We start from the raw sequence: 24,847 nt of genomic DNA on the forward strand, positions 1-24,847 counted from the left end.
GTTGTTCTACTGCTAAAAGTTATAAAGAGTTGTAGTTTGTTAAAATCATGACTAAAACTTCAACATAACCTTCTTCAATGAAATGTGTCACCTGGTCTACACGAAAAAAATAACTGCCGTGGCAGTGTTACTGCACTTCTGTGATTGTTTACACAAATACAAGTGCATGGGTTATCATTCAACCTTCATTAATATACGTCTGGGCAATAAAAAGTGATATCCTTATTATCAGCGTCGTTACCGAGTTGTGATAGTGCTTTCGGTTTCTTGCATTTGGTCATAATTGTGTGTCACAATTTCCGGCCAAAGTCATAGCGACGAGAATGTGAGTGAGCGCACTTTTAAGAGAGAGCGAGCTTTTATTGAGAGACAATGCCAACAATAACAATTCGCATTCGCGTATTTGTGTGCGCCTGAAAGTTCATTCACCCATACATTAGTCCCACTTATCCGATTCTGTTCTGTTCATTAGTGCAACTCTGTTCCCTTATTTTGAATGTCAGTTCTCGAGTGAGGACCCTTTTGTAGTTTTACACATTATTTGCAGCACTAGAAACCATAGAATCCTCTTATTGGTTTTGGGCGATTTAATCGTGTATGTATGTTTGTATGATAATGTGGGTACAAAGTTTTATACATAAAGTTTGTATTTTTTCTAGACGTAACAATAATACTCAACTGAATTTCTGATTATTTAAAAGAGCCAAGGCCTGATTATATTTATTATATAATGTCGTTACCAGACATTTTTGAATTTTTCAAAAACAGCGTTGCATTCAAAAGGTAGAAAATAAGCGAAAGTTTCATGTGAAAATGGGTATAATAATTACTTAGACCAAATACCATCAACGATGATACGAGCAAAGCTCTATTGAAGTGTGGAATTATGCCACATCCATACAAAACGAATGCGTGGCATAAATGGAATAACTCTAACCAAAGGAAATGGGTCAACCGATATAAACTAACATATTAAAATGTTAAAATAAGAGATGCTATTTTTGCACGAACTTCCATACATACGTATGTATGTATGTATACCTTGCATACTATATAGTGTTTTCAATACAAATTTACCTACATTTGAACATAATCAAAGTTAGTCCTCCGAGACTTTTACAATAGGTTCAAAAACTGAAACAATGCACGATATGCTCCAATGAATCGAAAGCTTTGTAGCGCATACATTACTACGCTCGTACTCTCAAATTCCCTCCACCACTACCGGATGTGAATGGCGGCGAGCTTTGGCCGAATACTGCCGACAAAATTAGAGCAGCGTCAACGTGAAACGAGTGTTTGGCTTTTTGAGTGGTCGAGCCAGTTGCTTACAACTCTCGCCAAGTACGAGCACATGCACAGCCACATGAACCGATGCATGAAGTTGCGTTTAAGGATACAGCATCCTGACGATTGTGTGAATGACATCAATTCATTCAAATCAGTTTCGTTTCGTTAGTGCCAGAGCGAAGTTTGGTAAGCGGACGGTTAACACGGTTAATTCGATAGTCCAATTGAGCGAATTCTGTGGTACACATTGTACATGTGAATAATGTGTGTGCGCTCGCTTGTTTACTTTGGAAGCGATGAAGAAAGTGAAATTAGTGAAATTGTGAAACATAAATATCAAAAGCCATCGACCTTATCCCTCTAAAGTGTTAAAATATTTGCGCTAAATTTCTATCGATGAGCTTTTATGAGCATTTTAATGTGCTTCCATTGTCAGCTGTTGTTATAACGGTGAAATATTATGGCAAATATTTGAAAAGTATACGTTTGCTGATTTTCGCTGGCACCCAGTCAATGTGTAACATACTTAAGTATGTTTGTGTACACAAGTGTGTAAAAAAGTGTAGTATCAATATTTGAAATAAAGAAGGCAAAATAATTTTACAAATGTATTGGCTCCATATATCTGTAGATATGTACATACGTATAAAATTGTTAAGTGAACATTTAGTTACCCATATTACAAATTTTTATGTTCTGTGCAACAATATATTATCTCTTTAATTAAATATAGATTGATGATTTAGCTTCAAAAATATTAAAAAATAACTTCAAATATACAAAATGTTGCGTGATCGATGAATGAGAAACATATTACTGATGATTAGATAGATTTGTCTATAACATCCGCTTCATCATATAGAAGTGATTAGTAGTACATACATACATATATAGCATACTCATTTAAACCCCTAGCTACCTGATTCTAAACTGTTTTTTCGCCAGCTGCATCGTATCCTATATAGTTTTTACGAATTTCAACATTTAGACTTCCGTCGATCAGTGTTTCTTATAGCTCCTTACTTTAAAAGCTGTGACCTTCAACAGTTCCCACCACTGTTCTGCTAGAAGAGCTCTGGAAGCCCTTTTTATAGCTAGTCATTTGAGAGCATCCTTGAAAGGCATTTAAGAACACTCAAACAGTTCCTGACCGAATTAAAACTTAGTCGCCAAAAAATGCACAATTAGCTATTAAACAAGTGCAACAGTTGCCTCAAAACTCTCACTTCTGCCTAAAACTAGCGCAGATCTCAGTCCAAGATTCTACCAACTCCTCCCAGTTCTCTCTTTACTTTATTCTGGTTTTATTCGACAGATAACCACTGGTAGTACGAGAGAGGCACGGAGAAAAAACGTTTCGCTATTTATGCGGAAAAATTTGTACAACATCGTCATCAACATTTATAGTAATTCAGTTCCTAAAATTCTTCTAAAAATATGAATGAAAAATTGTCGCTGTTTTGTAAAGTCGCTGCCGAAGTTTAACTCTTCGTGGTGTCGGTTTTGAAATAAAAAGTGCCCAAGTTTTCCTATTCGCGCGAGTAATTATTTGGTTTTCTGCCGATGGAGCTGCTGCTGACGATTAAAGTGAAAAATCAAGTCGAGCAAAGTGCAAAGAGTTTTTGTGCGTTCGTGCAAGTTTGGCGCAAAATGTTTGATTTTGTTCGGTTCTCGGCTATTAATTAAGTAATTTTAATTGGAAAAGTTCAACGACACGCATGTGCGAAATTCGCAGATAGTTTAGAAAAAAATGAAATAAAATAATCGAAGTTAAGAAGGTGTTAAGATTAAAATTCGAAATACAGAAAAAAATACACTGAAAAAAATTTAATTTATTTAAATTAAATATTAACGAAGTGAAATATATTAAAACACCAACGAATCTGAATGCTCAAAGACGTTTCTAAGATAGGCGACCGAAAATCTACAAAATTAGCTCAACAACAATTGCATAGCGTTCATTTTGTCTTGGACAAAAACCGTTAGCTGTACGAGGGGCGAAGTATTTGGCAAACTGGATTATACCACAGATAATAACGGGCCATGGGAGAAGAATCCGGCTGTCGCTGTGAGTGCTGCTGGCAATGTCGGCAGCGGCGGTCACGGTTCTGGCAGCACGACGTCACTGGCCAGTGGTGGCACCACAACAACAACCACCGTAGCGCCAATCACCACTGTCGCTGGCATTAAGCCACTGCAACAGCAATTGCAACAACAATTGATGCATCAATTGCAACAACGGCAGCTGCAACAACATCATCAACACCACCAACACGTACAGGGCGCGGCTGGCGCTGGCGCCGGCGTCGGCAGTAGCATCTCGGCAGGTGGCAACAGTTCGGCTACGGGTGGGGGAGGGCACTCGCATTTGCATGCCACCCATTCGCACCCGCACCAACACGCCCACGCGCACACCCATACACATACACATCAGCATGTGCATCACCAAACCGCTAGCGTTGCACTGCTACAGCAACAGCAGCAACAACAAAAGCAATTGCAACATCAACACTCGCATCCACCATTGGCGCCACACGCACATCCGCCGTTGCAGCATCATGTTTCGCTGGGCGGCGCCGGAAGTCATCGCTATCAGTCCATGGTGGCAGCTGTTGTACAACAGCAGCAATTGCAACAACAACACCAACAACAGCAGCAGCAGCAGCAGCAGCAGCAACAGGCAACCCAGCAGCAAGCACAGCAACAACAACAGCAGCAGCAGCAACAGCATCATCACCATCGCCAACATTCTACGCCGCAACATCACCGCTCGTCATCACAACATACCGCCACCACCATAAGACGCCGCACACTCTCTCACGTGTCACGCTCTTATTCGGCATCAGCGGCCGCCGCAGCCGTAGCAGCAGCAGCAGCTGCCGCCTCATCCAATGCAAATGCAAAGAACTCTAGCGGCGGCGGCGGGGGCGGTGGCAGCATACAGGTCACCACGAGTGTGGAACGCTCCCGTTGTCGATCACCAATGATGCTGTGCCACAGCCACAGCGATGGCGAGTTTCCCATGTACAAAGGTAAGTACAACAACAGCTAATGCCTTAAACATATGGTCAATAAGCCTCCCCAGAGTTATGAACTACTACAACTCTGGAACAGTACAAAGCTTTACGCGAACTTTCTTTTTGGTTGGGGACGGTTGGGGGAAAGCTTCGAAACCGATCAAAGCTTGTAAGCTTATAATAAGGGTTCAGCTATGTATGTAAGAAACTACATTTCGAGTGTAAGCAATAATTTAGCAGAAGATTATTACGACACAAATCTATAATATTTTAAAACAAAGTGTCCCATAATAGTCACACCACAAACGGTAACGAGAATTTCGCCTAAGCCTTTTGAGATCCCAAACACTGCATCATTGCCATTCATGAGAGTCACTGTTATGTTAAATCGAGGTAATTGATGAGCTGGCAGTGAAATGGAGCAATGAAGAGCGAGAGAGAATATCTTGCGGGTGTTTAATTCAGTAGCAAATACCGCATGACGGATTCAGTAGCAAATACAAGGATGACAAAGGGTCCGAATGCAAGTGCAGTCGCATTAGTAATCGAACAAACTAACACACTCGAGAAGCGAATGCACTTGATATGTCATGTGCAAAGCCGCATACTTGGGTACATAGGTGTTCTGCAATAATTCAATTGGAAATATGGCAACTATGTAATAGCAACAGACGCTAACAAAGTGGCAAGCAGGAAGTGCATTGAACTGTTGCATTGAAGTGGAAAGGCCTTTCTCTACTCCACAGTGCACAATATTTTACACATATCTGGACTCCTAAATAAATTCTAGCTCATGATTGCCATCTCTCTTAATATACATAAATAAAGATTCTCGATTCTAAAATGGAAGCATGCAACTAGGAGGTCTTTTCCGCTTCAGTTGTATCTATTCACAATTTGTTTTCATATTTTCGGTCATTTAAAATGATGACTAAACTTACAATAGAATTTTTAACCAAAAACGAACTGAAATTGCTCGTCTGCGTCGTAAATTTGTATCAATCTCACGCATGACCTCACCTAAATACGCGCTATGATACCTTTAATGTGTGCGTCGACAATGTTACGCACTTTATCTTACTCTACATTTTGTATTTAATAACCTCACCCAGTGCACATGCACTCATCGATACGTACGCAGTCTTTTTATGGGTGAGAGCGTCATCATAAAAAATAAGCAATTTCGTCTTAAAAATACAATACTTCGCGACCGAAATTTTTTATTGGTCTTCCTCAAAGTTCAAGAATTTGGCGACTTTGGAAGACTTTAGAATTCGCACGGAATTTTAAACATAATGCTTTGATATTAGTGTAATATGTAGTCCATAGGTCGTTTTCGTTCCCACATCTCACTATTATACCTCCGTTATGCACTTTGAACCGAATGATACACAATTCTTCAAGTAGTTTTCGTATCGTTGTAAAGAAAAAGCAAAGAAATCCGCTATTTTTGCATTTAATTTAAGATTTTATTTAACATAGTTAGAACGGTAGAATGGTTAGAATTTTGTTCGATAAATTGTTGCCATTTTGAAGGTAATTTCATAATGTCTCTCGTCCGTTTTTTACCAGCAAAACCATTCGCCATAGTTAGAAAAGGTAGTAATTACTTGATGCCATATCCGGGCTATAAGGTGGATGCATAAGAACTCCGCAATCAAAGTCCCCGAGCTTCTGGCGAGTCACTTTCGATTTGTGTGGTCTGGCGCGGTTCTGCAGTAACACAATTCCTCTCTTATTGGCCACTTTGGGTTATTCTTCCTTCAAGCGGTATAACTGTTGACAGTGTCGGTCCGAATTCAGAATTTGGTCGTAGTGGAGCAGCTCATAGTAGATAATTTCCGCCCAAACACACTAAACAAAACTTTCCTGATTGTCAATCTTGGCTTGGTCAACGTTTGCGTCGGCTCAATGCGATTCGCCCGCGAACGTTTTCTCTTGATCCACTTTTCATCCTGAGTAACTATCCGCTTCCGAAAGGGACCGATTTGATGTTTTGACATCAAAATTACCGGAAAGGAATTGTCGAAACAAAAATTAAGCGTGATTGGCTGTTATAGTATCATGAAGATAAAGTCTCCATCCATCCTATATCCAACTGCCTGGCTTACGTTTTCGCCTATATCGAAGAAAGAAGAAAAGGAGTCAATGGCGTATTTTCTCTTTGCTGTTGTCCAGTTTTGGTGCGTGATTAAACATTATTGTGTCAAGTAATCACAAAACTGTCTGAATAGCTTTTTAGTACGTAATTTTATCTTTCTAATGCCATAATTTCTGTTCTTGATGCCGTTATTTCTCAGAATAAAAGGCGGTCAAATTCCAGAAAAATTATTCAAGAAATGTCAAAAAAATGCAAATTGTTCGAATCAGAATCAGAATCAGACTTTTGTTTTCCCACTCATCCTCAAAAGTTAACAGCGGGAAACAGAAAATAGTAACCCACCAGCTCAGTCCACATGTGTACACACATACTTACTCCACATCACTTTCCTTCGTTTTATATATTATAAAAGACATGGGTTTTTGTGGAAAGGCCTAAACTTATATAAGCTCAAATGAAAGAAAATAAGATGCCGACCGAATTCATAAGAACATAATGAATGGTTGTACTCAAATATGCTTAAGTGTAAAACATGCTCCATTTGTTGTTTATTTTAATTATTCAAATAATGAAAAACCTCTTTCAAGAACTTGTTTGTGTAGCGAATTCTAATTCTGATTTAATTTAAAAGTTATGGGCAAGTATATGTCCTATAGCTGTATAGTATAGATTGCAGAGAGAGAACGTTAATAATCCCGACTAAAAGCACTTTGATTTGTGTTTTTAGACTCGCTCAAAACGGAATTGCGCAAACACAGTTTGAACACATCGTTAGAACATTCGTTTCCTTTTTGGCCACAGTGGGAAATTCCAACTTTTGGTTCTCAAGTTAAATGGGAATAAGAAGAGTTTACACATGTGAATATCAATTAACGGAATTGTACTGCCGAGCTCTCTTAAAACCAACAAACTTTCAGACTTTCAGCTGGACTTTCTTCATTGCGTTTTTAAGTGCCTCGACTACTACTGTATATGTATGTATATATAAATAACGGGAATGTAATTTTTTTTCTTGCTAAATGTTATTTAATATATATATATATATATATATATATACATAAGTATATATGGTAACTTTCCCCTTCGTGAGACGGTAACGATTCGCAAGTGGTCTTGTGTAACACCAAGCCGGAGTCACGAGAAGTCCGGCGTACGCATGTTCAAATAAACCGAGTAGTTATGTCATAAACATCCATAAACTTCGCATCAACGTGAGTGGGAGTGTGTTTGCACAAGTGTGCATTTCGAAATTCGAGTATTTGCAAAATGCGAAACAGAGTAAAGCGAGTGAAATTCCGTTGAAACACCAGCACCAAATTAGATCTCACACCCGCAGAGAAATGGTTCGGCTCTGCAGACAAGTTGCCTCAAGTTGTGGTGTTAAACTTAAGATGCTGCACAGCTATGTGTCGACTTGCCACTTGCCAAATGGCAGGCAGCTGGCAGCGGGGTACGGTGGTTTGGGGTTTAAGTGTGTCATTTGCATAAAACCGCACATTTTACATTCGGAATATTTTGGCGCAATGCTTCACGAAATCACTGTTAACTTCTTCTCGCCCCAATTACCACGCGCGCATAACGGTATACGGTGTGGATATTCGTGTGTTTGCTTACACACACACACACACACACATACACTTTAAATAGGCGTTTGGATGTTGCCAAAATTCTGCAGGCGAGTGCCAAGCCGAAAAGCGAACAGCCTTATCGTTGTCGCGATGACTGACTTTGACACGCAAACACAGCCACCGAGAACCTTGAACCTTTTCACTTCTACAACAACAATTAAAGTGATAGCTAAAAAGAGATTGAGCAAATGGCTTGCTAAGCCAGCGAGTTAAGTAATCGTGTGAAAGCGTTGGCGGCCAGTAGGAGTCAGCAACAATAACATAGCAAGGAATTAGGTTTTCCACTGGCCCCAAATAATGAACAACAATCAAAATTTAGTTAAATGGTATGAGAGTGGTTTACATAAAAGCCGAGGCGGGAATTGAAACACAAATGCTCGTGTATATTCATATATATTAGTAGATGGGGACTTTTGCAATAACAGCCATCATTCCGTCGAAGCGCTTCACCAATTACTGGCTTTTAGGCTAATTTTTTAATTTAATTATTCACCGTTAGCATTTATTATAAAATCTCTTGCAAATATTCGGTGAGTTGTAAATTGAAAACATGTGCGCTCTGATATTGACTGGTATATGGTATATAGATGCTCTCACATCTATACTTGTATATGCAAGCGTTAGCGACCAAATGAAATCATCTTAGCACTTAGTTATGGGTCGTCATATTATATTATATATTGTCTCAAGTGTTAAGTACGCAGTGCCTCTCAATCTGTTGAAGAACTTAATTAGCTCCGTTCTTCTTCACTAGTTCCAGAATTCGTTCGTACTTTTTCCGTGTCAGAGCAAGTTGTGGCTTTTTGCTAGACCTAAAATTTCTAAATTGGGTTTCTGCTACAGAACTATAGAAATTTGCAAGAAATTATACCCAATGGATATAGTACAAAAATAATGAATAAGCAATTTATAACCTCTATCTTAAATGAGGTAGAAGCTCAATTCAAGCTTTAGCAGAGATGTAGGCGGTAACTGAACTTATATCTCATTACTTGATTTCAAGATTAAGAGAGTTCTTAGTAGTATTAGTAGTCACTACCTTAGTCTATATAAGATATGTTTGGGGTCGCTATTTTAACACAAAAAAAAGATAGGCATTGAACTCATCATTAGATTCAGAATGGTCTGAAGATAGGAATAATGTAATCGTTAATATATGGTAAATGACTCAAAGCACTTCTTCCATAGTCAAAACGAAATAAAAATTCGAATGCCTTAGTTTGAGATACTTTTTCTCTAAGCTATAAAAGTTTATATAGTGCAAAGCGACATTCAGCCACTTTATGCGTGGAGTCCAGGCTAACAAACGCTGTCTCAGGTAAGCACTAAACTTATATAAAACAAAGAGTGAATACATGAGAGGCAATGTACAAACCACGCGTACATCATGAAAAATTTTAAATAATCTTGAAGTGCGGTAAAAGTGCATAGCAGACCAAATAATACTATGTGCTCTGGTTATAGTAGCCATTAAAACACGTTTCTGATCAAACATGCGCCCACATACATAGAGCAGGAAACTTTATTAATTTCGATGGCTTCAAGCGGAAATGAAGCGCCGAGCAAGCAGAAAACGGACGAGCCGCACCGTCTTGACAACTCTGATGATGTGGCAGGTTAAATTAGTTCTGCACTTAGATAACACGAAACGGAAGTGCGAAGACTAAAGAATTGCGATGAGGGAATATACAACCATAAGATAAATTGCAAAGAAGTAACAATAAAAAAACAAAACGTTGGCTAAGGTCAAGGAAAAGCGTCAAAGCTTTAAATTGAATTCCCTTTACAAATCACACACAAACACAAACTCAACAATGTGGTATGTGCCTGGAATGAAGTGCAGCGTGCAAAGGTTTTTGAGCTGGTTTTTCTGGATTTGCAATTAATAAGGAAATTATTTTAAATTTAGATTTAAATTATATGCTATTAATATTTGAGAAATAATGCCCATACACACCTATTTACAAACCAAAAGCCATGGTCGAGCACAAACTTCGTTACTTTTACTGTTCGATGAAGAATGTTTAATTGTCGTGCTGGTGGTGTTTAGACAATTGCACTATCAGCATTTCCAACCCTTTCAATTTGATAATTTAGTTCTGTAGATTAGAGCACAATAAATCTAAATTAATGAAATGTAACGAATAATTATTGTCACAAGCCTAAGGTCATTAATATTAAATTTTCATTCCACACACACTCACACACACGTTACATAGTAATAGGAAACATAGGGTTTTGGAATACTTTAGTTTAGTGGGAGGTGTGGCAGCATTATTCGAAATGAATAATTTTCCGCAAATAAATTGAAATTGCTCCTTTCGATTGAAATCTGGCTTATCCAATGAGTAATTGCCATGGTAAAATAAACTATGTAATCAATGGAATGTAAGGCGGTGGTATCGGGGCTGTCAGAAGCAACAGCGTGACTAAGTGCATTGGTAAAAGCAGCACAATCGAGCTATGAGTATAATAGATGTTAGTTGAGCGGGGTCCTAGAATGCCACTCATTTCTATAGCGTTGTTCGCGTTTATGCTCTTTATAGGTACGAGTGCAACTTTATGATTACAATTGGACCAGTTTAGGAAAAGATGGAAAAACATAGAAATAATCTCGAACGTACTAAAGAAAATTAAAGCTCGTCGAGATGTTGGATAAGAATCGCAACGAATGGGAATGATGGTGAACGAGAAAAAGTCCATCTACTCCTGTAGTCATATAATACTTATGAATGAATTCGCTTTTTAACATCCTTCTGTAGATTACGCCATAGTTTCATGATGAATATTGTTGAATGTAGTAATTTTAGTTTGGAAACATTTATTCATAGAAACTCTACATCTCCATGCGTCGCCAAATAAAGAAGAACTTTGAAGCCTCTAATTCTGTAATATTTTTATTACGACAAAATAATTCGGTTTGTTGGTTTTTTCGCGTTAGTTAACACACACCAGTTATCTTATACAAAGATTGTGCAAAGGTGTACAACCTGTTCTAAGTCTCTAAGTTCAGTGCCAAAAGCTTTTGATAAAAGAATGGGTTCCGCGAAAATGTTAAGAATTTAAGGAAATACACATTTCGAGATGTTAGCAAAAACTTACTTATTATGCGAGACGTTCATTTAAAAGAGGTACGAAAGCACGGAACTCGGTATCAATGATATAAGGAAGATATGAACTGAGTTTATTTAGATTATATTATTAATTAGCGACTCGAATGCTGTTCATAGTCACTAGCTGACGAAATATGATTTAAATAACTCACAAGTTAACTGTTGGTTTCTCCGATATCCGTATGTATATTCAAATTATACTTGTACACAAAAGTGAGTTGAAGTGATCCAAAAACATTTTTGACTTCGACCATTGTGGAGTTTTCATACGAGTTAGCAATAATAAAAAATTGTTCGCGTGAGATGAATCGGCATCGTGAATTCACTTATTGAGTAGACTAAATACCTGCAAGTGCTTTGGCATACTAATGTATGAATAAGCTTCGGTAATTATACGCTGTCGAGGCGAGAGTGTGTTTTTCTGTTCTATGTGCTCTGTTAAATGACACAACTAATAGCCGTTAACTAATATGAGACATAGCAATTTACCTTTTGTGCTCTGGCCGGCGAGAACCACAAGATACGCGAACACCGCTAATTAACCAGCTTTGGTGATTTCATTTCACTTAGCTAACGGCTGCAATTTCAGTTTAAACGGCGACGCGTTGAATGGCATACGAAAACGCGAAATTGCTGGGCAAACGGGAAAATGAACACTGGCTGCTTGAAGATCGAAAAGAATTTGTAATTGGAAACGCATAAGACTATTGTGAGTGGCGAGAAGCTGTGATTTTGAGAGTGTCTTATGAATAATGCAATTTTTTTGTGTTACTTGTCGAATTGTTGAAAACAAGTTTGAAGTGCAACTAAACAAGTAAACGAGCGTTACAAGTGCTACAAGTATATATGTAAATGCGCACCATTTAGATATATGTGGATATATGTGAAAACCCGAAGTTGAAAATCAAAAAATTCTTAGAATTATTGAGCACTAGTATGTAAATTAGCGCAAAGTGGCGAGGGGCAAAGTGTTTGTCTAGAAGGGCACAATATGCTCACCTACATATTGATTAGGAATGTGTGCCAAATGAGAGAACGCTTGCATTTTTTCTAAAATACATACCTTTTGCGTTTTCTCCGTTTATTCTGCTGCTGTGCAAGCAACGTTGTTTGCAAGTCTTTATTTAACTGTGTCGCGCTTTTGTTTTTCCTCGGTGAGTCGAATCCATTGTGTGCCCGCGCGGCATTGGCGCATTTCAACGACCAGAAGCCATAAAGAAGGCTTTCAGGGCGAGTGCTTTGGCGGCGCGATAGTCTTCAGCAGCAATGATTGATTTTTAATTTACTGTTCCACCTTTGTGTTGTTGCTGTATTCTGTCATGACCTGACTATGTCCATCCATCAGGCGCTAAAGTGTGAAAAGGTGTATAAAGTGCGATGTAAAAACGAAATGAAATAAATTGTGATAACTGCCTGAAAGCAATTCTCCGAGAGTGCGTGTGTTTGTTAATTTTTATGTTATTCACTAAAGTGAGTTGTTTTACACGGCGACTCTACTGCGCATTTACTAAACTGTTTCGCACGCTGTTCGCCTCTTTTTAACTAGAGTAAACATCACGTAACGCATAAAAACGCTCGACTGTCAACAGCAGAACACACACATTTCTACGCATATAGCAGTGCGAATCCTGGAACTTTCGCACATATGAGTGCTGGCAAATAATGAAATGCGAATCGCACGTGCATGAATTTACGACGAGAACAGCCAAAAATAGACCGGAAGCTGCAGCTGCGACGGCTGAGTTTTAGCACTGTTTACTCTTTCACTTTTATCCATTCTATTTTCTTTTTTAACGCGAGTGTTTGAGTGTTTACCTTCGTTTGCACATAATTCAGCGGCAGCAGTACTTGTACTTTTAAATATGCGTAGCATGTGCTGCGCCTGGGATCAGCTACCTGCTGGCACGCACTGCAAAGGCCCATCAACATCGAAATCTTCATCGTCATCAGCAGTAGCGCAGCACTACAACGAGCAGCTGGAACGTACTTCAGCCACGAAGCGGTTGTCGGCGAAGCCTTCCTCGCGTGCGCAGCCACACAGCCTTCCACAGCAGCATCGGTCGCAGCCGCATTCGCCGTCGCAGCCGCAGCCGCACCACCGTTACAGACGGCACCACCACCACCATCAACATAGCCACCCGCATAGCCAGCGGCAATACTATTATCACAACGGACTGCAGTATTCATACCAGGAATATGGTGTTGGCGGCGGTAATGGCGGAAAGGTGACAAGTAACTGTCGGAAACGGAAACTACTGCATTTTTTTAAAACAGGTAAAGCTATGAACTGTTTTTAGAGATGTGTTATAAATTTTATAGCTTTGAAAATGTTAAGTCAATGTGTTATTCGTCTTCGGAATATAAGCTTCTAAAGTCCATTATATATATTAATGCAGAATTAAGGAAAAATAAAACATCACAACCTTTGGTTATTACATATTTAATACCATATATGAAGTCATAAGTCATCTAAAGGTACTTGGGGGCAGCTTCCAACTTCAGTCGCGGTTTTTATAAAAACTTCATCAATATTTGCTTTATGCTTTACTTAAGATTCGAAGTTATTCTTACTCGTACATTGTTCAACAAAAATTATACGTTGGGTATAAAATTGTAGCAAGCATTGCACTCACTCTCTGTGAATTCTTATACCTTAACTACTAATGCGAATGACAAAAAGTAATTCATGTGAGTGATGAGTTTGAAAAGTTATTCCATAACTTTTAAGTATCCTGCTGTTTTGTACTTCCGACACTTATTTACATTTTTACTGACACTTCCAAAAATGATTAAATAGTTTATAATGACTACTCGAATAGGTCCTATAAGCATATGCAGTTATTAACATTCATTTGTGTTCCGAACTTCGAATTTTGCACTTTTTAGTCAAGCTCAATCTTCAGCCGAGGAAAAGGTGAGTGTAATGTTTGCTGTGGAATCTATTTTTTTAATATCACGTCCTTTACATTTGCCTGAGAAAGGTGCAAAAGTCACACCCTCAATGCATTTGCGAGTATAATACAACTACAAACAAACATATGCCCGCTAACCAAGAATAAGCATGTCTACTGATGTCTTTAGAATGTGAAACATTGCGTAATTGCTAGGAATAAGATATATTTTAAATACACATGAACTTATGTGCGACCCTTGCCTCATATCCATGGAAAGAAGAGGAGTGAAGTATGTGCGCACACGTCTATAAGTTGCCTTGGTTGTCCTCCTTAAATAAAGATAATGTTGTAATTTATTTAAACTGTTCTATAAAAGACACAGCAGACTTCCTTTGCGTGGCATTGACGCGTGTGCATTTGTATTATCCAAGCCCACTGAGGCGTATGAGTTACGTTAAACGCGCTATGATTATGATTTTCGTTGTACAGGGCGTATGAGTAATGTTTCCTTTTACGAGTAATATGTATTTACCTGGCATGAATTTAAATCTACTATTGCATACGAGTCGGGTGGATTCATTATACGTTCCACATGTAAATAAAACGCCCCTCTTCTCCTAAAGAGCACGCATTTGTTGTTGGGGACTCCTCACTCCGAATGCGCTAGTGGAAGCGGACATGCTTTGTTCTGCAAAAACCCAGCTCTAGTTAGATACAGATTTAGTGTCTAAACCAGTAGACATGGTATCAGAATTGAGATATAGATTTTTGCTGATAATTTAATAATTCCCAGGTAGCTCAAGTGAAGGTAAACCAGTTGAGGACAAAATGATTGAATATACATAATATAATAGAATTGTAAGTATGAGATATTGACTGCATGTAAGAAGCCACCAATAAGTTTCTTCTCAAAAATTTCAGAGTAAAGAAATCTGAGTACTTGTAGTGCAACCATCGCACCAGCAGACGAATCATTGTCAAAATAAACGGGTCTACATAACCAAAGTGGTTTCGAATGGCAATATGTAGTTTATGAAAAAAACACTTCCAACTCGTTAAATAAAAGCCAGCTGTAATTGTGGCAACTGCTTTTGTTATGTTAGTATCCTCTTACACTTTTCTTTAAATCCATGTCAAAGGTCATCGAACTCAAGGAAACTTATTATAAAAACCAACTCCAAAAGATCATATCAACCTTCGTGCAAGCAAACAAATCTATTTGGCAACAACCTCGAACATTTCCGTTTTAGCTTTTTATTTGGCAGACCTCCTTATTTAAGCACAAATTGGCTTTTTCAGCACACAACTACACACACATCCATGTGCAACCTGTAAGCTTTGCGGCAGAGTTACTTAGTTAACAAAATGATGCCCTGAGCTGTTTAGATGCGTTCACAGTTCTCAAATGCATGCCACAACACACTATCTATAGACTTGTATGTAAGCGAAAGCAGTGCCCATGCAACACACTTGCAGTCTCCATGAATACACATCGCTTCTATTTGCTCGTTTGCGCCTGACTATGGTAGTATACGCACACATGCAAACATATGTATGCATTGTGAAAAGCTGTTTGCATAAGCCTCTGTCTGTCTAAATGTCTTTTAGCATATGTGTTGCACGATTGCATGTTGCAACAGTTGCATTTGCTCATGGATTGTCTGATGATTTACTTTGAATTTGCAAATGTTATCGGAAAGACTGTCTAAACACACACGAGTACACAGATAATGAATATGCACTCGTGCATATGTAAATAAGTACACAAGCGCCTTAAATTTACACACACGCATGCATATGGCATCGAAAAAACTGTATACCTCGCAACACTACAATTTTTCAAACACAATTGCCTCGTTTCAGGGAACTCATATTTAAGTTTTGGCTAAAGTAGCTGAATAATGACTTTGCTTGAGTTTTATTAACAAGTAGCGTATCTCTTGCGACAAGGCTGATCCAAAAGGGATGTTGAGAGTTTTTGTTATCCCAATTGAGATTTTCGCGTGCTCGATACATTGGATTCTTTAAGATTTAACTACGTGGAAATACAAATCTTCTGGCAAAAGAACTTTTTTACAGTAAAAGTGGGCAGACTAAATTACTTAGACATAGTCTGTACACTCACACTTCGCTCAGATTTTCCAAGAATAGACTAGTACTGATATGAGTACTGCGCAAAATCACCATCTTAAATTTTTTGTCTAATAAATTTATTTATTAATTTATTAAACCAACATTTGCGATCCGAACAAAAACTTTCAACGGAAATATTGCTATAAAAGAGATTAATTTAAAATACAAAACGAAATATATTTCTGCAAACGACTACGACTTATGTGTCTTTTTTGAAAAAACTGTTAAATGAAAGTCCATTTATCAATTGAAATGCCTGCAATACTTGACGTATTTGCCAGATTTAGTCAATGAAACTGTTGAAACTGCTGCAATTGTTGTGTAGTAGACTCGTACACTGATCTGAGTTCTAGACTGTGAAATTTAATCATTTTTTGGCATTCCAAAATTAAAATTGCGTTTACTAATTTTGAGCTAAAGAAAGGAATAAAATGTAACAAAATTCTATCAATTTTCATATTCCTCGAAATATTATAAAGAAATCGTTCTGAAGTTTAATTATAGTATTCATGATATGCTCTCCACAATAGCGCAAGTGCTTTTACTTATTCAAGTTGCCAAAAATAAAATATTTCGCCACCCAATCTCTTGCTGTGCAGAGGAATGAATTAAGGAGTTCAGACGATTGCCGATAATTCGCAAAGAGTCTTCTTATGCTCGAAGTGAAATGTGAAATAAGTGAAAAGCATATTTGTGCATACATACATTCATATACGACATATGTATACACATATGTAGCAAATAATATATATACATATGTAGCATGCCTTTGAGCATGTCGCAAAATTGTACTGCCAAAAAAATTGGGCTGAATGAATGACAAGCATAATTTATGCGGCTTTGAATGAGATGGCGTCGATTATGGAAATTTCTTTCTGTCTCGAGAGTTTTCTTTTCCAATGCAAGTATGTAAATATGATAACTAGGTACTTCATATACTTTAAGAAATATTAACCGCTACCTAAGGAGTGAAAGTTATTTAACGGAATTAAGAATAACTTAAAGAAGTATTTTAGGGGTTTGGCTTTGTTTTGTTAAGTTTTCTTCGCCAGTTTCTGAAAATTGGAAATTAGTTAACAGTAAATATTATAATCGAATATTTACCTATTTGCATAATGAAGTCAATGAAGTTCAATATAAAAAGTATTCAAAAAAACGGTTTTATACAAAATAATTAAGCATTTTGGCTTACTAATTATTTGAATTTTATTCTCGACGACTAATTATTACGTGAGCGTCATGTAAACAAGAACCAGCCAACCAACGTACGAGTCATGAAAATTGTCTTTTGCCTGCGAAAAGTCCCTAAAGCAAATGAGTATATTATCTCAGCTCGAAAAGCATATACAAACACATTTGTAGGTACTACATATACATACTCACTCATGTTTGTTTACACACACATACTCAATATGTATTAACTAAACTGTAGTCGAAGTGGCGGTGATGCCAACGACCACGTAATCCTTTTAGCTCTTCTAACAAGTTTTTGAGTAAAGTAACTGTATTTAAGAAAAAAGTCAAAAATAAATATGGACACAAAATAAAAGTGAAAGCGAAAACGAACACGAACATGAACATGAAATGGAAAAAAAAAGATTTTGCTGTGAACAAGCGCAGCCACAATTCGCCCTTAAGCCCACACCCACACTTTTAGGAACCTTCGCAGAGCAAAATGTAGGTTTAAAGCTTTGATTCAGCCGAAAATACTTGCAAGCGAGTGCCTACGAATGTGTGCGCGTGTGAAAGCATAATGGTTTCGAAAACACACACACCCGCCCATTCACATGCGGTTATATAACGTGTGTGTGTTTAAGGAATTGCATAAGTACATAGCTTGTATCTAAACATTGGGGATTTATAAGATTGTTTTGCAGTTATTCTTATTTGCCACTCTCCAAGCACAAATAACAATGCAATTCACTGAGCCAAAAGGCGACAATAATAAAAGACCAAATGGAGAAAAAGAATACACGAAATATGAAAAATGGATCTAAGAAATTGTAATAGTTCCTGGTAAACGAAATTGCATTGCAAATGAAAAGAACTGGGCGCCTGTACGAAATGACGGATGGTGTAAACAACATTTGCAATGCTTAACAAATGTCTTCAACAGAAATTATTTGTTGGCAACAACAGCGAATTGCTTTTTGCCAACAGCATTGCATGTTAGAGTAATCGTTCTTCCCATTCATCAGCTGTTAAACATTATTGAAAATAGAATTCGAAACATAAATAGTTTTTTCTTAAATGATATGTACAAGTATAGACAGACAAAGTCCTCTCTTTTCTTGCCAAAGTTTTAATGCATTCAGAGAGTGTTACTACTCATTATTGGCAGAGGTCGGTTGAAATATTGTTGATAGTTATATGCCCAGAAGTCTTTTAGCGTTGAGTTCCCCTACTTCATTTGACAATTGTTTGTAATTCATGGGAAATTATTATATTTCTTGCTCTGACTTTTCATGTGGCGCTTGGGCTCTCTTTAACCTATGCGACACATTGGTAATGTTTAGATGATCTTGGCTGTACGCACAAGCTAGACAAGAGTAGAATATTTGGGAGTTTTAGAAATATTCAAATTTAATGTTGAATGTTGCAAAGCAAGTCGAAGCAAATGGTCGTCTGCTCCGCATGAAATAGTTACTCAAAGGTCAAAGCCTCTTGAGCATAAGCTGGATCACTAAGCAAGATGTATTCGCATTGTCAGTTGTACCAGGTTGCCTAGACATGTTCAGTTCCTAGACGTTTTCAGTTCCGAGAAAGTTCTTATTCGAGTGAATGGTGTTCCTTTAATAACAAAATGATCAGAAATTGCATATTATTGACTCAAATTTAAATATTTTCTGAAGAAGCATCAAAATACGAAACTCTTAAAAAAATTATTAAGAAACTGTCAATTTTTTGGTTAACCTTGCCTTTGTTGTATCATATGCTAAAAGCGACAGACTCTTCCACTTTCCATTAATTAAAAAAAAAAGTTAAGAAAAACTCTCTCTGAACAATTTGCAATATCAGTTCCAGAACGGAGCAACAAAGTTTCTTCCTACATTCGGCAAGTATGATACGTCCTTGTAAACAAGTTGCACAGCCAGGTAGAAACTTCATGCACTCAGAAGCTGCTTAAAAAGTTCTTGCGGCCTTTTCCATGAAATATTTTCAATACTTATTGATCTGCTCAATATACATAACTTATTTTGTTGGTGAGCATAAGACTATTTGTGGCAGACTAAATGACATTATTGAGTGTGGGTGTGTGTGTGTGTTTATCGTGTAACTGTATATGCATCCACCGGACCTTTTCTCCGACAAAGCCACCAATTTGGGACAAACACATGCTGACTTCGCCCCGCAACTGTCGGCAAAGATTTTTGCCTCGCTATTTCTTCATTCATTCTTTCTCAAGCGGAAAATGTCGTTTCCCTTACAACCTCCGTTACTTCGCATACAGGTTCATATAAATGTTTTTACAATATGTGGCTTTGTAGTTGTAGAATTGCTTAATTTTGCTGTGTCAAGCCGAAAGTTTGTGCCATTTTATGTCTGGGTCAATTGAGGAAATTGATTGGGGTGTGTATTTCTGTCTTTTGAGGTCAATCAGGGAAAAAATGTCGAAAAGAGAAATCAACTAGCAAGTGATTGCTAATTTTATTCCAGTTTGTATGCGCATATATATGTATAAAAAGTTAAAGTAACAACAAATTTTATGTTTCTATAATTTGTTTGTTTTCCAAAACTTGGTTTCCCCTCCGGCAAACGCCCAAACAATGGGTGATTTATATCGCATTATTCAATTTACTTTGCATATTTTAGAAACTTTTTCCCACACATGTTTTCTTTTGAACTTTTCACAAATTGCGATTATTTATAGATTTCTGTGGGATTTGCTCCGGAAAATATTCCAACCGCCCACTAAATTTCATAATCCCCTCAGAAAAATATACTGTTTGGACAGGGGAATAAGTTTACATTCAATTATTTTCTCGATTTTCTATGCTAATTTTTAAATCTGTCCAAAACTCACTGATTTGTAGACGTGACACCAAGTAAAGATTGTTGTTCTTGTTTCACCGTATTGTGATTAAGATGCATGAGCGAATTGACAGCTCGTAGTACATGCTATGTCTGTACGTGCGTATGTATGATACTCAGCTGTAGTTATATTTAACTTGGCGTGTTTTTGCAATTAGGTTCTAACCGCCAAGGTTACAATAACAATGCCTCATCACGTGTTAGCCGTCTTAAAGCTTGTACGAACTACAAACATACCCATTTAAGTATGGATGCATATGAGTCTTCAACGAATGTATGTTTATGATTTTTAATCCCTTGACGCAAGCAGCGGAACGAAATGTGACATAACGCAAGATGCAATACGCTAACTATCGAAACGTGGCAGAAAAGTAATGCATAAAAATATAAAATGTCTCTTTACAACACGCTCATATATATGCATGTATATATGCCTCTCATCGGGTCTAACATGCACACATAGATGCACGCTTTGCCTTATGTTTTCGCAAAAATATATACACTCGTCTACAAGTCGGTTCGGCGGCTTTGGGCTGTGCATTTGCGGGTACGCGCACACTTGGCAAGCTCGTTGAAATCCTTGAGCTGTGATTTGTATGCCCCACCAGTTCTTTTGTGTAAAGTCTGAAAACCCTGTAGCGAAAATAACTGTAACTACAGCATGTTAAAATGTTTAGTTTTGGGCTGGTAAGTGCTTACGAGCCTTTCCATTGATGTATGTATGACTGGAAGATCTACTTTTAGGCGTTATAGTGTGGTAAGCTGCTTTGGTATCTATTACGAATTTGAGAATAGACAATCAATTTACACTTTTTGGAGCTTTGAAATTAAAAAATTATTGAAATTGTAACTAATTTGAAAGCAACAGCTCAGGTTGGCGGCTTTGCTAAGTTGTAGAGTTGCAAAGTTAGTAAACGGGCTTGAACCATTTAAGGATATAAATAAAGTATAAATTAATCTGTTTTCTTTAATCACTGCTTGGTTTTTTTTTTCATTTGGCTCTTCTGCTTCTTCTTCACTGTTTTCATTCAAAGGCATATTGTTAGGCGCAACAACTATGATTTCTAGTTGGCGTTTTTTTTTTGTTTTTACTCTTTCACCGCATCGCCAAGCGCTTGGGTATGCTAATCATGTTTTTAGCTTAAACAAATACAGAAAATTTCTCATGTATCTACATATGTTCATATGTATCCTATCTTTTGTTATTGCAATTTTAAACACGATGTTGATGAGTTACATATGTTGGCAAAAGTCTCTCAACTTTCCTACCTAACTATATGATTATTGAGCTGTGTGTGGTTTTGCCAAAAGCTGATACACTCACACACTCACCCACAACGATACATATGTGTATAGGTTTGTTTTCAACTATTTGTATTTGCATATCTTAATTGTATTTATACACACCTGATTTTATGTAAATATTTATATTTTTCTTCACCAAAAAAACATTGCACCGAAATAATATTCTCATTTTATTTCTATTTGCAGGTAAGTCTTGACGTAGATGGATGTGACAACACGACTTACACACATAAATAGCTATGCATGCAGCATAACTGGCAGCTGAGCACTTCTGATGATGTGCGTAGGTTGGTATTTTCATAAACTCAATGAAGCATAACACGAAAATACCGCCGCCCTCATGTATAGCCGAAGTTTGTGACTTAAAAATTATATCTTTGTCAAAAGCGCACACACACATACAGTGTGTTTGCGCCGATCAAGTGTATGTGTAGACGAAAAACTTTCTCGCCTACACATTGTTGTTTTGTTATAGCCTCGGCGGTTATGCTGCCAAATATAACCGGGAACAACGAAATGTTGCTCATACGCCACAGTGTGCCATTAGGCTTTCGGCTACACCGCAGCAGCCAGTTGTGAATATGCAGCAGGTTTTCTCGTAACGCTACACTTGTTTACACGCTTAAGTAAACATACACTCTTCTTGTGCATACACACATATTTACATAATGACTTACATATGTACACCAACGCTGACTTAAACACTTACTGGCATGCAGGAAAGTGTATGTGTATACGAAACTCGGAAGCATAGGTTGTTGTGTAAGGAAAACGCTTCTGTTGATTTTCGTAATTCTTTGAGCCTTGATTGTGGCCGATTTGGCTGATATACATATATTCGTATTTAGACATGTGTCTATTTGTGCGAATAAATTACCTTTTACTCTGAGCAGTGTGCTTTAGCACTTTCTTATGTCTATGTTTTGCGAAGTTTCACGCTGATAATATCTCTGCGAATCCCCTTCTTGGTAATCATACATGTGAGAAGCAACCAGTAAAGGTTTAACTTTTTCCTCAAGCAGTTTTCGTGCAAAATACTTTAACAATCAGATGTTATAAAATAAGAAAAAGTATATAAAATAGTTATTAGTAAGTTTTTCCATCTTCACCCTTCAATTCAAAACAACTTCGTATTAATGTTATTTACAATGCCAATTGTTAATATAATAAAGCCTTTGCAACTTATCATTTGCCTGTTAATTATTTTTGCAATCCCTTTTCAAAACTCTAACTGCATTTTACCCATTAAAGTCTCTTAGTTAATTTAAAAACTTTAATATTTAAACAATTTCCGTATTCAATACAAAGCGCTGCAATAAATCAAGTGTTCGTCGGAGGGTTAAACGAGAATTTCAGCTTTTCACTTGTGTATGTGTGCGCATCAATCGCAAGAACGGCATTTTGACGGCACTCAAACGCGTTCGGTCGTTGCTCAAGTTTTGACAGATGCATTCGCTTTGCATTCTGCCACATCCTTCCTTTCAGCTGTCAAAGTTCTCTCGGCAATCGGCTGTCAGCGTTTTGATTTATTGCATGCACGTGCCATTTTTTCCTAAGAATTTTCCTGAATACTAGAAGTTTTGAATGCAATCGATCGTTCGATGGAAATTTCAAATGCGGATATTTTGTAAATTTGTCTCAAATGAATGAAGCTTCGAAGAAATATACAATACAAGCCGGCCAACTGTTCAACACAGAAAAATTATTTAAAACGAAGTAAAAACTTTGATTTAAATATAATGAAATAATAAGAACATTCGTATCCTCCTCGTTAAACACAATCACATAGCATAACGGAGTTTCAATAACGAAGCAGAAAAACACGACTTTCAGTAGTAAACGAGAGTGACATCTTTCATATTCACGTAGCACACATATCAGATACATAAAAATATTATAAATAAAATACCGTAAAGTATAACTTTGTTGCGCTCTTCTCCCCACTTTGGATAGTGGCGCGATATTCACTGGTTTTCCCGGAATTGTAATGTGTGGATGTCTCCTTTGAGCAGATATGCTACAATATATCTAATTGATAAAGCGCAAAATTAATTATAGAGCTTGGGATGCAGAAGTGTGTGTGTGTGCATGCGTGCATGTTGGGGGGTATTTAGCTGCTAATACGTAAATTAATCGACTAATGGCCGTTTAACCGCTGTCGACGAAGCGCCACCATCGCATTTATCCTACACACAGGCATAACTAAATATATTTGCTCGCGTGTAGACGACCACAAAAGATTTATTATGCATATGCAAAGTGTTCGTGTGCGAGTGTGTGTGTGTCGCCTGTATTGTACAAATCCACGTTTAATGCGATTCTAAGCGCATTCGTGAGTGTGTGCATATTATAGATTTAACGTTATTTAATGATAAATGAAATGTTTGTAATGAAAACTGTTCGTGGAAAATTTCCGAGTGTTGCGCATGTATCTCAGCAGCAGCAGCATCTTCTGGGTTCGATATACAGCAAAGTATTGGAAATATGTGTATTCATTATAGTTTTTAATACTAAATACTTTGTATAGATTCTTCTACAGTTTGGCTCTACGAACGACTACGCGGTTTTGACTATTCCATTTGGTCTTTTAACGCAGCTGAGGTCTGCCACTATCTCATTCCTTTCCGATAGCAAGTCGCTGGCAACTTGTAGTAGATCCGCTGAACTATATACAAGTATAACAACTAACACCCGGAGTGCTATTATACATTCTCATCGATCTTATATAGTATTGTTGGTCGAGAGGGGATATACTTGGTGGGAAGCGTTATTCCACCTTAGATTTCAAATATCGTCGATATGCTCTAAAAGGTCGAATCTGTGAATATCAAAGAAGTGTCTTATTTACCGCCCGACTAGTTTTACTTGATTTCTAGGCATGAGGTTTCTCTTATAAAGAACTTTTGTGAAAGGGTTTTACCTATTTGAATTTTCACAGTGATTTCACCAACCCTCATAAGATTTGTAAGCATGACAGCGTCACATTTTGCATGATCAATTCTTTTTCGTCCCGTCGTTTTAAAAATTTCAATTTTACCCAAAAATTTGATGATAGATTATATGAAAGTTTTCATTAAGCCATTAGTTTTAATACCTACTGTAAGCTCACGCAGCACCATTTAACACATTCATTGAGAAGCTTATTTAAAAAGTATTTTATACCTAATAAAGCTGTTTATCATCATTGCGGTCGACAGTGAATTTTCACACTTTCAATGACAACTGTCTGCACTTTAGTTTGTTCCTTTCAGTAACTTTTTATGACTTCCACACCCGCAATATTCTCCGACTTTGTAACATTTTTCTGGCTGAAATGGCACAACATTAACATTTA

General features: G+C 37.4%; 1 protein-coding gene across 9 annotated transcripts in view; it reads left to right on the forward strand.

Moving 5' to 3' along the window:
- Nucleotides 1-3,439: 3,439 nt before the first annotated feature.
- Nucleotides 3,440-24,847, forward strand: part of LOC106624555 (phosphatase and actin regulator 2) — a 211,283-nt gene continuing 189,875 nt past the window's right edge. For 8 of the 9 annotated variants that reach the window (XM_070111423.1, XM_070111424.1, XM_070111431.1 and 5 more), the window contains exon 1: nt 3,440-4,322. In XM_070111423.1, coding sequence (XP_069967524.1) covers nt 3,512-4,322 — 811 coding nt within the window. In that variant the 5' untranslated portion in view covers nt 3,440-3,511. Of the gene's footprint in view, nt 4,323-11,726; nt 13,424-24,847 lie in introns of those variants that run through there. The other variant, XM_070111437.1, reaches the window with a different exon arrangement.

The sequence above is a fragment of the Bactrocera oleae genome, chromosome 6 (genome assembly GCF_042242935.1).
Source record: "Bactrocera oleae isolate idBacOlea1 chromosome 6, idBacOlea1, whole genome shotgun sequence".
NCBI lineage: Eukaryota > Metazoa > Arthropoda > Insecta > Diptera > Tephritidae > Bactrocera > Bactrocera oleae.